Source organism: Adiantum capillus-veneris, chromosome 30 (genome assembly GCF_014529385.1).
Source record: "Adiantum capillus-veneris isolate H3 chromosome 30, ASM1452938v2, whole genome shotgun sequence".
Taxonomy (NCBI): Eukaryota; Viridiplantae; Streptophyta; class Polypodiopsida; order Polypodiales; family Pteridaceae; genus Adiantum; species Adiantum capillus-veneris.
Genome location: NC_140960.1, coordinates 39,138,115 through 39,150,866, shown reverse-complemented (window position 1 = coordinate 39,150,866; position 12,752 = coordinate 39,138,115). Strand labels below are relative to the sequence as shown.

At 40.1% G+C, this 12,752-nt stretch overlaps 1 protein-coding gene across 1 annotated transcript; it reads right to left on the bottom strand.

The window, feature by feature from the left end:
- Positions 1 to 11,666: 11,666 nt before the first annotated feature.
- On the bottom strand, positions 11,667 to 12,538 carry LOC147417831 (uncharacterized). The gene has a single exon (XM_086507289.1). It carries the CDS (start codon positions 12,476 to 12,478, stop codon positions 11,705 to 11,707), a length of 774 nt encoding a protein of 257 aa, XP_086363415.1. The 5' UTR covers positions 12,479 to 12,538; the 3' UTR covers positions 11,667 to 11,704.
- Between the last annotated feature and the right edge of the window lie 214 nt (positions 12,539 to 12,752).

Sequence of the window (12,752 nt, the reverse complement as noted above, 5' to 3'; positions counted from 1 at the left end):
AGAGGAAAAATGGCATAACCAATCTACCACACTTGGGTGATAGAAAGGTTATACCATTTTTCTCTTTTTATTGGCACACACATATCCACACATACACACACACACACACACACAACAAGAAGAGAGTTTTAACGTCGTAGGAAACTATCCCAAAAGACGTTAAATATTAGGTTAGATGTAGACTTATGTTAAATTACATTTACGTTTATTTAAGTTAAATTAGATTAGATTTAGGTTTATTTATGTTAGATTTAGATTTATGTTATATTAGATTAGATTTAGGTTTATTAATTTAGGTTTATTTACATTATATTAGATTAGATTTAGGTTATTTACCTATTATTGAAGAGAGAATTGGCATAACCAATCTACCACACTTGGGTGATAGAAAGGTTATACCATTTTCTTCTTTTTATCGTTTAAGATAAGGTTAGAAGAAATGGCGAGAAAATTTCCTGCGCTGACAGCCTCGATAGTCCATGCGGACCAGCAATTCCACCTGCATGTTCGACTGCTGCTACCATACAATAAGCCGCCATGTTCAGCTAATGGTAGAGCAAATTGAGCCTACACAGAAATTAGTGATGCAAGATGACGATTCCAATGGTCACACACACACACACACACACAACACATCCCGTCAAATCTAGAGTAAGAATTAAGTGCCTTGAGCAGACATCAGCTACATTGCAAGAATGGCGTACTTGCATGCTACAAACAAATATCTACTATGAAAAGATGTTAAGATGCTGTGAAATGCTACAGCTAGAGAAGAGGCAAAGGGGTTTTGTCCGCTACATGCAGTATCATGTAGATGTGGGTGTGTAGATTTCTCATACCCACAAATATAGGCATTGACCAATAAAGACGAGATTATAACCCGGTGGTTCTTATCTCCGTGCACCTCTAGACCGAGGTGTGCGGGGATTGGACATGACTAGAGAATGTGAGGTAGTTTACAGTGTGAACAAAGAGAGAGAGAGAGAGAGAGAGAGAGAGAGAGAGAGAGAGAGAGAGAGAGAGATAAAAGACGAAGAATGCCAATAGAAGATTAAATTTTTTATCTAGGCTATAGGATTTTTACCCTTATTATGAGATAGTGACGAGGATGTGGGGCCGTCCAACCGAAACACCTATCTCTCAACGAGGACCTTATGTCCTTGTAACCATTGCAAGCATGCTGTGCGACGGGCAAGATGCATTTCTTTGCAGCACGTTCGCCAATTTGGCGAGCTCGATCCATCTATTATAGATTGAGTTGTTTCCAATTATAACTCATAGAACTCTGATGCTGGCCAACAGGCAGCAATCTTGCAACCCAATGGACGTGTTTGTAGGCGCTTTGGTCAAGTAGCATATGTGAGGCCACAAGATGTAGCCTCTGACAGATCGGGGGATGATCATCCAGACCACATTCCCAACGAGGCAATGTTTGAGCCCGAGATTGATGAAATGATCGAGACGATCATGGATTCAGAAAGGCTTGTCTATGATGATATAAAAAGTGAAGCCAATACGCCATTGTATAATGGATCACGTGTGTCTAGATTGAAAGCGCTCCTGGTTCTTCTCAACATGCAGACAAAGTTTGGATGGAGTGACACTAGCGTCACAACGCTTTTCAGGTGATCTATTACAATTAGTTTACTTTAATAAAACTCTAAATGTATAATGATCTGATAGATTTTTACACAATTGTACCGTATTTTTATGTTGTGTAGATTGCTCAAAGAGCACATACTACCAGCTGATAATGTGATGCCAGATTCCCGAGAGGAAGCAAGAAATATTTTGCAAAACTTTGGGATGGATTACAATTCGATCCATGCTTGTCTTAATGATTACATTGTTTTTAGAGGGGAATACATAGACATGGAGAAGTGTCCGAAATGTGATTCCGAAAGATATCGAGTAGATCTCCACGGAACAAAAATTCTGCAAAAAGTTTTGCGACATTTTACTCTGCTTCCTTGCATCAAGAATTTCTTCGAATGTAAGTCCATGGCCACCCTAGCATCATGGCATGAGGAGAATAAATCTTCGGATGGTTTTCAATGTACGACTAGTAACTTTCTAGATGTTTGAATGGCCACTCATAATCTTTGTTGGTTGTAGTATAAGTCATACACAACAGCATGGTGTAAAGGTCGACATTCTAGGGTGGAACGGATCGACAAAAAACATTTTACTCAAGATTATGGAATCATGGAAAAATTTGAACAGTCTAGTCGACGACGGTCCTCTGATGCAGATCCTGTGGTGGCGGAACTCACTTAGTTCGGCACGCTACAAGAGATTTTGAGGATCGATTATAGAGGATTTTTTGTCGACTTGTTCGACGTGCAATGGTTCAAGATAATCATGGAGGGTCGCAACGCAACTGTGCTTAGAGGAGAGTCTAGTTTTCTTGAGGTGGATTCAACTAAGAACTGGACTGACCTAATTAGAGACACTTTCGTACTATCTGAGCATTGTGAACAAGTAAGTATGTAAATAATTAACATCCCATTTTATAATTTATGTGCTTGGAAGCTCTCATGTAAGTTATGTGGCTTTGGCAGGTGATATTTCATCCTACAAAGTCTGCATCAAACTGGTGGTACGTCAGAGAGGTAGCCCCTCGTAGTGCATGGACGTATGAAGGCTACCATGTGCCAATCACAGCAGCATCAATGGAGGAGATGGGAGAAAATGCTCAATCAGAAGCCGTGGAGGTGGTGCCAGACGAACATCAAACTGCTACTCTCTATGGGGTTCATGCAGAGGATCTACAAAATGAAACAGAGGACTGTTTAAATGGAGAGCTCTATATAGATATAGAAAGTTATGCTGAGCTATGCGAGGATGAGAGAGAGATCTCTTAAAGCCATAAATATTGTATTTGAACAATTTTGCTCCGTTTTGTAAATTCGGAATTATGCACTTGCCTCTTCCATCACTCAAGTTGAATAGAAGAAGAACGCTCTCTGTTGCTGCTAGCCTTTGAACATTCCAAAGCTACAAGCACATTCAAGTTCTTGTACGATTCTTCGTTTTGTAAAAATTCTAGCTCTCTAAGTATTTGTGTCATTGCGTCATTGTATTTAATGGTCTTTGCATCCACTCCAGGTACGTATGCTCTAGGTATGTTGTCATAAGCAGAGACGACGAGCACCTCCTGCTCTCTCTCTCTCTCTCTCTCTACCTATCTACTTGTCCATGTTTTCTACTCCATTCATTCAATATTAAGTTTAAATGTTTGTGTGTTTAATGCAGGTATGGATGATGAGGAGTTTCTTTCTTCTTTGTCACCCCAGTAGAGACACTGGTACGTGGAGCATCATCGCTCTGGCGCACCATCGTGCGTTCCTACTCCATCCGCATCCCCCTCTATTTCAGAGTCCTGAGCACTCTCCGAAGCTTCGGTGTCGACGAGACGATCTTCACACTCGTCTAAGCACCGGCGCTCTAGTGGTGGCGGTGGCGGTTGTTGTGGGGGTGGCGCCACCGATGCTTCGACACCGCCTCGTGTTCAATGAGGCTCTTAACCCTCGCCTTCTTTGCCCGTCCCGATACCAACCACGACATCGCCATCGACACCAGGTTTTGCGCGGCTGATTGCCGTTCTCCGCAGCTACACACCACTAGCTACTCCTCCAGGAGTCACTCCAGTGGACACTCCTCCCTTCGGGGCTCAGACTCCAGTGGAGACACCTAGCATCCGTACCTCTGTTGACACGCTGCTAGAGACCCCTGCCAAGACACCCAGGTTCACGCGTCAGTGGCGAGAGGGCTTGCCTTACTCCGTTGACTTCAGCGACAGCATCATCTTGGATGATGAAGGCAAGAAGGTGATTTCGTGCATGCGCGGTCTTTGCTCTCAGGTGTTTAGAAACTACATACTAAACACCTGGAGTGAAATACCGAATGAATTAAAAGACAGAGTCATCAGCATGCTTCATGACAAGTTTCCCGTTCCAACACGGAATGACCGCTTCAATGAAGATGTGATGAAGGTTCGAATGCGCGAATACTGCAAGCATAAGCGTTCCGAAGTGCAAAAAGTAATCAAGCATGGGTGGAGCAGACCAGATTGGCTAGCCAAAGAAGATTGGAAGCATGCGAAGAAAGAAGCGCGCGAGAATCCCGACAGGTGGAAGCAACAAAAGGAGGCAGCCAGAGCGCGAGTAGAGGCAGGGAGCTCGCACCAATTGGGGAGCGGTGGGTGGGCATCATTTGAGGCTGATTTTGTAAGTGTTTTTGCATCTATGTTTGATAGTTTAGGATTTATGGGATTTGAAATTCCAACATAATGGATTCTTTGTATGTTTTGACAGTGGTTGTTTACAAGACGTGATCCCACACCGTACGAGCGTGAGTACGCAGATAGGAAGGGCTTAAACGCCCTTATAGACATCCTGAGTTCTCACGGCGGCATGGTTAGTATTAGGGTTTATTCTTTTCTATTTATTGTATTGTTTTATAAACGTCGCTATATGTTTATACTTACAAAAAGCTTATTGTTTTTTTTTTGCAGAATCCGACAGATACGCCGCTTCGACGTGATGAGACGTCTGATTAGACGGCGTTAGTTTAGCCATAGCTAGATAGCATTAGTTTCCTTTTGTCATAGATTATATATCATGAGACGACTTTTATACTTCTTTTTGAAAACCATGTATATTTTTTAAATAATGACAATGGTTTGTAACTATTACATTTGCAATGATTAACAATCAAGTGATTTTGCCTATGTGTACAATTGTCATTGATTTACTTTCATCAATTCACGCTTGTCATTTTTGTATCTTTATTTTGCAAACAATAAATACTATGGATGATGGAGTTAATGATTATATTGTCTTGTGGGTGACTATTTTGGGTCTATATTTACCTTTGCACTTTGTTTCAAAGGTAAATAGACAAATGAAACAATCAATATGGTTCATGGGCGAATGCCCTGCCATCGAATTTTTTTCATCTCGGGCGTCGCTATGACCCTCGCTATAAGCGTCGCTATTGATGGCCCTGCAGCGCCGCTATAGGTGTCGCTATATAGCGATGCTTATATCGACTAGCATAGCGACGCTTATAGCGACGTCCCCGTATCGACGCTCATAGCGATGCTCTTAGCGACGCCGGGGGTTATAAAAACCCAATGTGTTTTCATCGCTAAAAGCGTCACAAGAGCACACAACCTCTTGTAGTGATGCCAATGCCTTTATTTCATTTTTATGATGTTTTAGGCTTGAGTTAATCGGGCAATCATGCATGTCCAAAATGTGGTCCTCGACTTGGCTTCCACCACTCTGACCATTTGAGCAAGACAGTTTACAAGAATCATGGTAGATTTTTGCCCAAAGGACATGAGCTACATGGACCAAACATATACAAACGCAACAATCACCCAATGACAGCGAGCGATTGGGAAAACTTGTGGCTACAGAGGGTAGATTTCAAGCCGCCCGATATGAAGAGACTTTCTATTTTCCATGAACTACCGTATTTGAGTGACCTTCTTATTAATCATCTGATTACCCCAATGTACATTTTTAAGAATGTGGGGAAGATTCTATGGAAGACCATCACTGGAAAAGGTAGAGCAAGGCCCAAAGAGATGACCTACACGCTATGGGTCTAATGCCCGAGATATGGTCAAGACTTAAACCCAATGGAAAGTTTTCTATACCAAAAGGTCCATCGGTTTTGAGTCATGTAGAAGAGCAACAAGTGAAGAAGACTATATCTTCATTCAAAACTTACATTGGGTGTATGCGATATTTGAAACTGCTTTTACTAGAGATGACAATCTTAGTGATCTTAAGATCCACGATTGACACAAATTTTCATAGTTTGTCTTACCAATTGCAATGAAGGATTGTCTAACAGATGGCATTAAAAGAACAATCTATAAAATTAGTGAGTTGGTACATTGGATCAATTCAATAGAGATAAGAAAAGAAAAGAGCGCATAGAGGCAACTCACGTAAATGCTATCGAAGCAGTGTGTATGGTAGAGAAGTACTTCCCAACAAAAATTCTTACCATCCAAATGCATCTAATTGTGCATGTAGTCAATGAAGTTAAAATTTTTGGGGTAGTCCATAGCAGGTGGATGTTCTTCTTGGAGAGAATCATGAATACTTTAACGGGGTTTTCTTGTCAAAGGGTCACCCCGAGGATAACATGGCTAAAGGATGGCTTGTGCAAGAGTCTCTTACTCTAATCATCGTGAACTTTTGGGGTGAATTGATCCAGAGATGTCCCGAATGTGGACTATTGAGATCAACGTCAAGGTGACAAGGGACGAGCCACAGGGACTAGGCATCATTAGGAAGATGGATATCACAATGCCAGAAAAGGTGATCAGATTTTGTCTTCTCAACTGAGAAGTAATGCAAAAGTGGCTAGAGAGGTACAAAGGGGAAAAGCAACAATGTTTGACAGATTGCTTGCAATTCAAGCGCAATCATGCCAATAGAAATCTTCCTTTTCCAGATCATCTTCAAAAATTGCATGAATTTCCTATTGGGCGGTGGCTAGATGCGACAATCTCGGAGGCAAAGAGGAATGAAGTTTTGATTATTGAAGAAGAAGAAGAAGAGGAGATGTCAAGGGTTGTGATTGGCATGTAGATGTTTTAAAAATTCCTTTTGCAAATCTACATGACCACATTACTTTAGTAACTTTAAATCTGTTTAATTTTTGTGGTGCATCATCTCTCATAATAGAGGAGAGATTGACTATTGATTTTTGCTAGGATTTATAAAACTCTTTTAATTAGTCTACAACATTGGATAGATATAATGAGTTGTGTTGTAGCTACATTTTTTTGTTCTTTGCGTTATTTAAGTTGTTCTTTTATGGATATGTGCACTAACATATTGTATCTGTGTTTTTTGTGTATCTATAGCCATGGGCGATGATGACGATACATACTCTCCTAGTTTTAGATTTCCAGTCACTTTGATCGGCATGTCACCCGAGTAGATGGGTTCTTTTTTGTCACAATTCACAACGGAGCAGGTTGCTTACGCATAGAACTTTTGGGGAGCTGGCCCCTCTAAACCTAGTATGGTTGTCCCTACACGTAGGATGAATGTACCCCTATACCGATCGGCCCTACACCTTAGTCGAGTGTGTCCCCTACATCCGCAACTCGTTCTTCTTCGAGACGAGGTAGGCATCATTCTGGAGGCAGTGATTATTGTGATAGTGATTATACCAATGCGTCCACACTAGTGAGAGAGCATCCACCACTCTCTTTAGTAGATAGTTCACCAATTGGCACACCACGTAAATCTTGGGGATCACATGAGAATGATCCTAGCAAGATGTATATAACTAGGGATGGAGCTGTTGTGACAGATGCGGTAAAAAAGGCCATGCGATAGAGGATTTGGCTGCTCTGTACGGTTCAGTTTGGCCACTCTTGATGGATATTTGGGATGATCAGGATGATGAAGAAAATAATTACATCGTCGAGGCCATTCATAGAGAGTACATGCCAGTATAAAGAGATATGATCCAATCTTGAATGACTGGATCTTGAGCATTGCAATTTCCACAATGTCACACCATTGGTCAGAGGTGAGAGGGATACAAGGACGTCAGTCCAAAGTTAGCATGGTTGGATGTAGAGGAGTGGTTGATGATTTCACGAGAGACACAGGAAAATCCTCATACATTTCAGCAATAGAGAGATGCAGTTAGAGCACGTTTGTAGTCTACTAGAGCATCACATCTTTGGAGTGAGAGCTATAGCACTCTTTGGCATGAGTTTGTAAGTATTATACATACACTTTGAATTAAATAATATGTATATATGCTATATGAATATGTATCTTATGGTTAATTGTTTATTTTGCAAGAAGTTACCGTGAAGTGCTTTCTGACATGCCGAGAGGAAAAGTATGGGTACAAGCATGGACTTGTGGTCCTTTTGACCGAGCTACACGAGGAGGGAGAGGCCATCAACTAGGAGGCATTACCATAAGGGTGACATCCTCCATATATGCTTTTTTTGGTAGTTGTGATCATCTTGATGGCCATATTCATTGTATACATGTACAATTTGACGTTTATGTTTATGGATTTACATTTCATTTACAATTATGATTATATATAAAAATCAGTTTATAGTTAAGGTTTTGCAATTATGATATGGCAATCATGTTATGGTTATGGTATGGCAATCCATTTATCTTTATGGTTTTGCAATTATGGTATGGAAATCATGTTATGGTTATGATCTGGCAAGTAGGTTGTGGTTATGGTTTTGCAATTATGGTATGGAAATCATATTATGATTATGGTATGGCAAGAAAAATATGGTTATGGTTTTGCAAATATGGTTTGGCAATCTGGTTATGATTATGGTTTTTCAATTATGTTGTGAATATGATAATAGTTTTTTAATCATGTTACCTTTATGGTTTAAGAATCTTCTTGTCGTTATGGTTACAGTTTTTAGATCATGGTAAATTTCTTGCTTGAAAATGTTTATAATGTTATACTTACGGTTTTCAGGTCATGTTTTAATTATGGTTAGAAAATCTTCATGTCGTTGTGCCTATGGTTTGGGTGTCAAAATTATGGTTATGCTTTTGGAAACTTGTTATGTTTACAATTTTGCTCATATGTATTGAATGTTCCTCTCGCTCTTCAGCGTCAAAATGTAGATGGGAGTGCGGTTACTTTTGCACTCTTTCTTTGGGTAGAGAGGGTTGGTTCATGGTACTAACGTACAGGCAACATCAGTTTCCAGCCCTCTTTGCCCAAAAACGTTTTTGCAGGTTTTGGCACCGGTACAGGTATCCGAATAGGTGTCGAAATGTTCCTCGAAATAGGCATCAAAAGTAGCCATGGAACAAGCATCGGTATGCGTGTTGAAATCAGCTCTAAAATGTCATTTTATTTTTGTTTCTTATTTCAACGGGTGTACTGATGCTCGTATCACCACATATTTCTATTCCTAATATATCAATGTTTATATCGACAATACGATACCAACGCTCATACTAGTGCTTTTTATTCTTAAAACAAACTTTTTGTTGTCGGTACGCACGTCGATACTCACGACATGTTGAAGTGACACAATATCATATCTAATGCAGCTAACAAAGCACTCTAGTTTTCACATATGGAGAGAGTCAACCAGACAAGAGACACTCAATGTTTTTGAAAAGAGACAACCAAAAGAGAGGGAAAACATTCGACAAAGGGCGAACAACAAGTCATAACTTCTAGAAGTTGGGAAGCTCAGCCCTCACAGCAGCAAAATGTGCACCAAAGTCCAAATACATCATCCATCACGGCACACAAAGGCCATGTCCATAAAGTCAAGGAGGATAAAGAAACTTCCCAGTTCCAGCTTCAGAATCCTTGTCTGCTATCTTTGCATTAATGGCCAACATGCTGAATTTCGCTTGGACATAATTAATGAAAAGGAAAACACTAATAACATTAGGTAGGATTAGAAATTGGTTGATGGCTCCAACACAAGGCATTTAGGAATATGTTCAAGTGGGTTTTTCTTTTATTACGATGGATGACGTTGAGATATTACTCCTGTGCATCCTCTGCTCTCTTCTTTATCTTTGAAAAGGACTTGCACGAAGCACTAGAATGTCAATTGACGAGATTGATTTAAGATTTTTTATTACAAGTAATTTCACGTATTACATCAAACGTTTGCTCCAACACTAGAGCATAAGCATATATAAGTCTAGCTGTAACACCATAGACCCATTAAGCGACACGGGAGGAAAATGCTCCTAGTGGGATTGTCTTAAATTTGGAGCTAGTTATGCCATCTCCACACAATACATTGTATGGTCTTTTCTTTCTTGTTTGATGGGCACAACATACTGCACACAATTTGCATGTGCATGCATAAAAGTATTGTTTTACTTTACTACATTTTTTATCTAGAGAAAAATTGACTTTGAAGTTTCGTCTATGGTTTTGTGGGGACAAAGAACCAATACACGAGGGATTGTTAACAATATCATAAAGGCAAAAACAAGACTCTTCACAAAGCTGAAAAGAAATTAAAATGTATAAGGTAATCATAGTTAACCATATTTAATATGTACTTTTAACTTTTTCTTGTTGAGAGGATTAAAGATTTTTCAATTGATAAAGTTTCTTTGAGCTTATCTTTAATTGTATGCAAATAAATATGCATATGCATAACAAGATAAATTTCACTTATATAGTTTATATGTATATTATATAGAAAAGTTATCATCTCAAATTCCTTTAGTTGATATCTTTGATAAACAAGCTTCTCTATATATAGGTGCTGCAAAGTCATTTAGGTTTATGAGCAAGTCACAATCCAAGGACGAAAGTCACGAAGCATAGACACGATTGAGAACTCGCAAAATAAATGAGAAGATTGCCCAACACTCACAATGCACTTCCTTGCTATTACATGTCAATACCATATTAGAGAGTTTGAGACTTTAGAGCCAATTTGAGAATCACCAATGCCTTAAAGATTTGACCATATGGACAAATCTCATATTTTTTAAAACCAACTCCTTCCACAAGGTAATACTTGAAAAGATCTTTCGAGCCATGCTCTCAAAACTTTGGCTAATATTTTGCCAAGCTCATTTTGAAAGTGGGAATTGAAAAATTCCCAAATTCACTAATATGGTGTTTGTCCTCATTCTTTTCTGAGTAGTGTTTGTACATAACATAGCGTGTCCATATTTAGGCTACTACCATATTGATTTAGCACGGGTAGAGTCTCTTAGTTTAGGCTTGGATGATTGTATACGACGATCAAGTTAAAGGTTTAATCATAAGTTTCTATTTCGAACGTAGAGTTCACTTCTGTGTGGATTCATAATATTAGCATAAGATTATTGTTTATTATATTGGATTGAGAGTGAGTCAGACATCATAAATACGAGTTGTTGTTGCGTGCGAACTTTGAGCCCTTATTTCTTGTTGTGACATTATTAAATTTCAAGTCAAACCTATATATAAACTATCTGTAAGTGCTTTAAAATTATGCATGTCAGTGAAATAAACAAAACAACACATTTAAGTGAACTGTATAGATAAATAAAACTCCACACAAACTTACATATGAAACCGAATAGTGTAAATTTATTCTTAAGGGATGTCACATTATAAATCCACCAAAGATTTCCCCAAAACTTGCATCAAAGTTTAGCAATTGAGGGCACACCTGTTAATTTAGATGTGCATCTTAATATACTTCCCTTCCATTGATGAGTACTATCTTTTGTTCCCCTTTGCACAGGACAATTTTGAAACAAGCCTTTTCACGATAGAGCCATGCAAGTTTTACCTTCATCTGATTAAAAAAAATGCCTTGAGATGAGCATTAAAACTTATCCTAGCTCCCTTCGTTGTCAAAGAAGGCAGTGTGAGTTTTAGTATAAGTAACATCTCTGGACAGAGACAACATAAGCAAAAGACAAGATGTGTGAGGGCCTGATGTAGGAGTGAGAATCCTTGGATCCTAGATAAGAACATTTGTAACAAAATGTATTTGCCACCTAGATAAGCATTTTTGCAAGTAAATATGTAACTTTACATATATGTAAATGTAAGTACATAACTTTACATAAATGTAAATGTAAGCCAATTTATTACACAATTTCGAGTACAGATGAATATGGAAGGTATGTACCTAAGCCAATTTATTTGCAGATGAAGAGATGTGGCAGAACCCCAGGTGCAGCTATAATGTTGTGAGGAGCAGTGTGAACTGGGTCCAGGCATCATCATCTGGGAACTTAGGGCGCAAGATGTTGTGGAGGTCGGCCCGTAGCTGGGCGTGATTGTGGTTGTAGGCGGCAGGCATATTTCTGGTGGGCGCCAATGCAGTCTTTCCTGATAGGTTATATCTTTCATTCAGCTTATCCACCAGCTCTTTCTGAAAGTGGAAGAAGAGACTCTCCCGCATCTTGATTGCATTATCCTCATTACTGGAAGGCATCGTCCACGTCGGATACTCCTTGTCGAAATCTGCGTAAGGGACAGTTTTTATGAATTTTCCATTCTCGTCCCGGCACTTCATCCTGCTCCCTGGAGTCTCCACAAGCCGAAGGCACGACTTTTCCACCAGTGTACTGTTCACAGACCAGGAGTCTCCGTTCAGTCCTGAAGGCTGGGGTACAGTATCATGTTTTGCAGCACTATGTCCTTTGGCGTGGTAGCACATGCTGCCACACCGTGGACAACTGGCTCTACATCTGGGTCGGCAGTTCTCAGCCGGTATGGTCGACAGTTCCTTCATCACACACTCTATCAGAGCAGCCTTCATCTTGTCGAAGTCAGGCTTAGCCAGCATTGGCTGGCTCTCGTACAGCTGTGGAAGTTTCTTCTCATAGAACTCACCATCTAAATTTCTAGGCTTGCCCTTGCACTTCATGACATGGATGGAAGTTACCGCTTTCGCAAGCTTTCCATCAACGGAATCTGCCAGTCTGCGCCTAAGAGTTGCTAGGAACATGTCTATTGAAGGATTCTTGATGCAGGCTTCCTCTTGCAGGCAGTTCTGCACCTTTCGGATCAGAGCGTCCCACTCTCATTCTACAATGCCTTGTCGTCCCATGGCCTGCCCCACAAGTGCATCCATCATGTCTGCAAAATGCAATGTTGCATTGGTTGCATACATGAGCAGCTTGTCCGTGTTCTTCATTTCCATGAGGGTGAGGAGGTGGTAATCCAGGATGGCTCTCATCATCCTCCAATCCCTCACCCAGCTCTCTGTCCCCAGCTGGGTC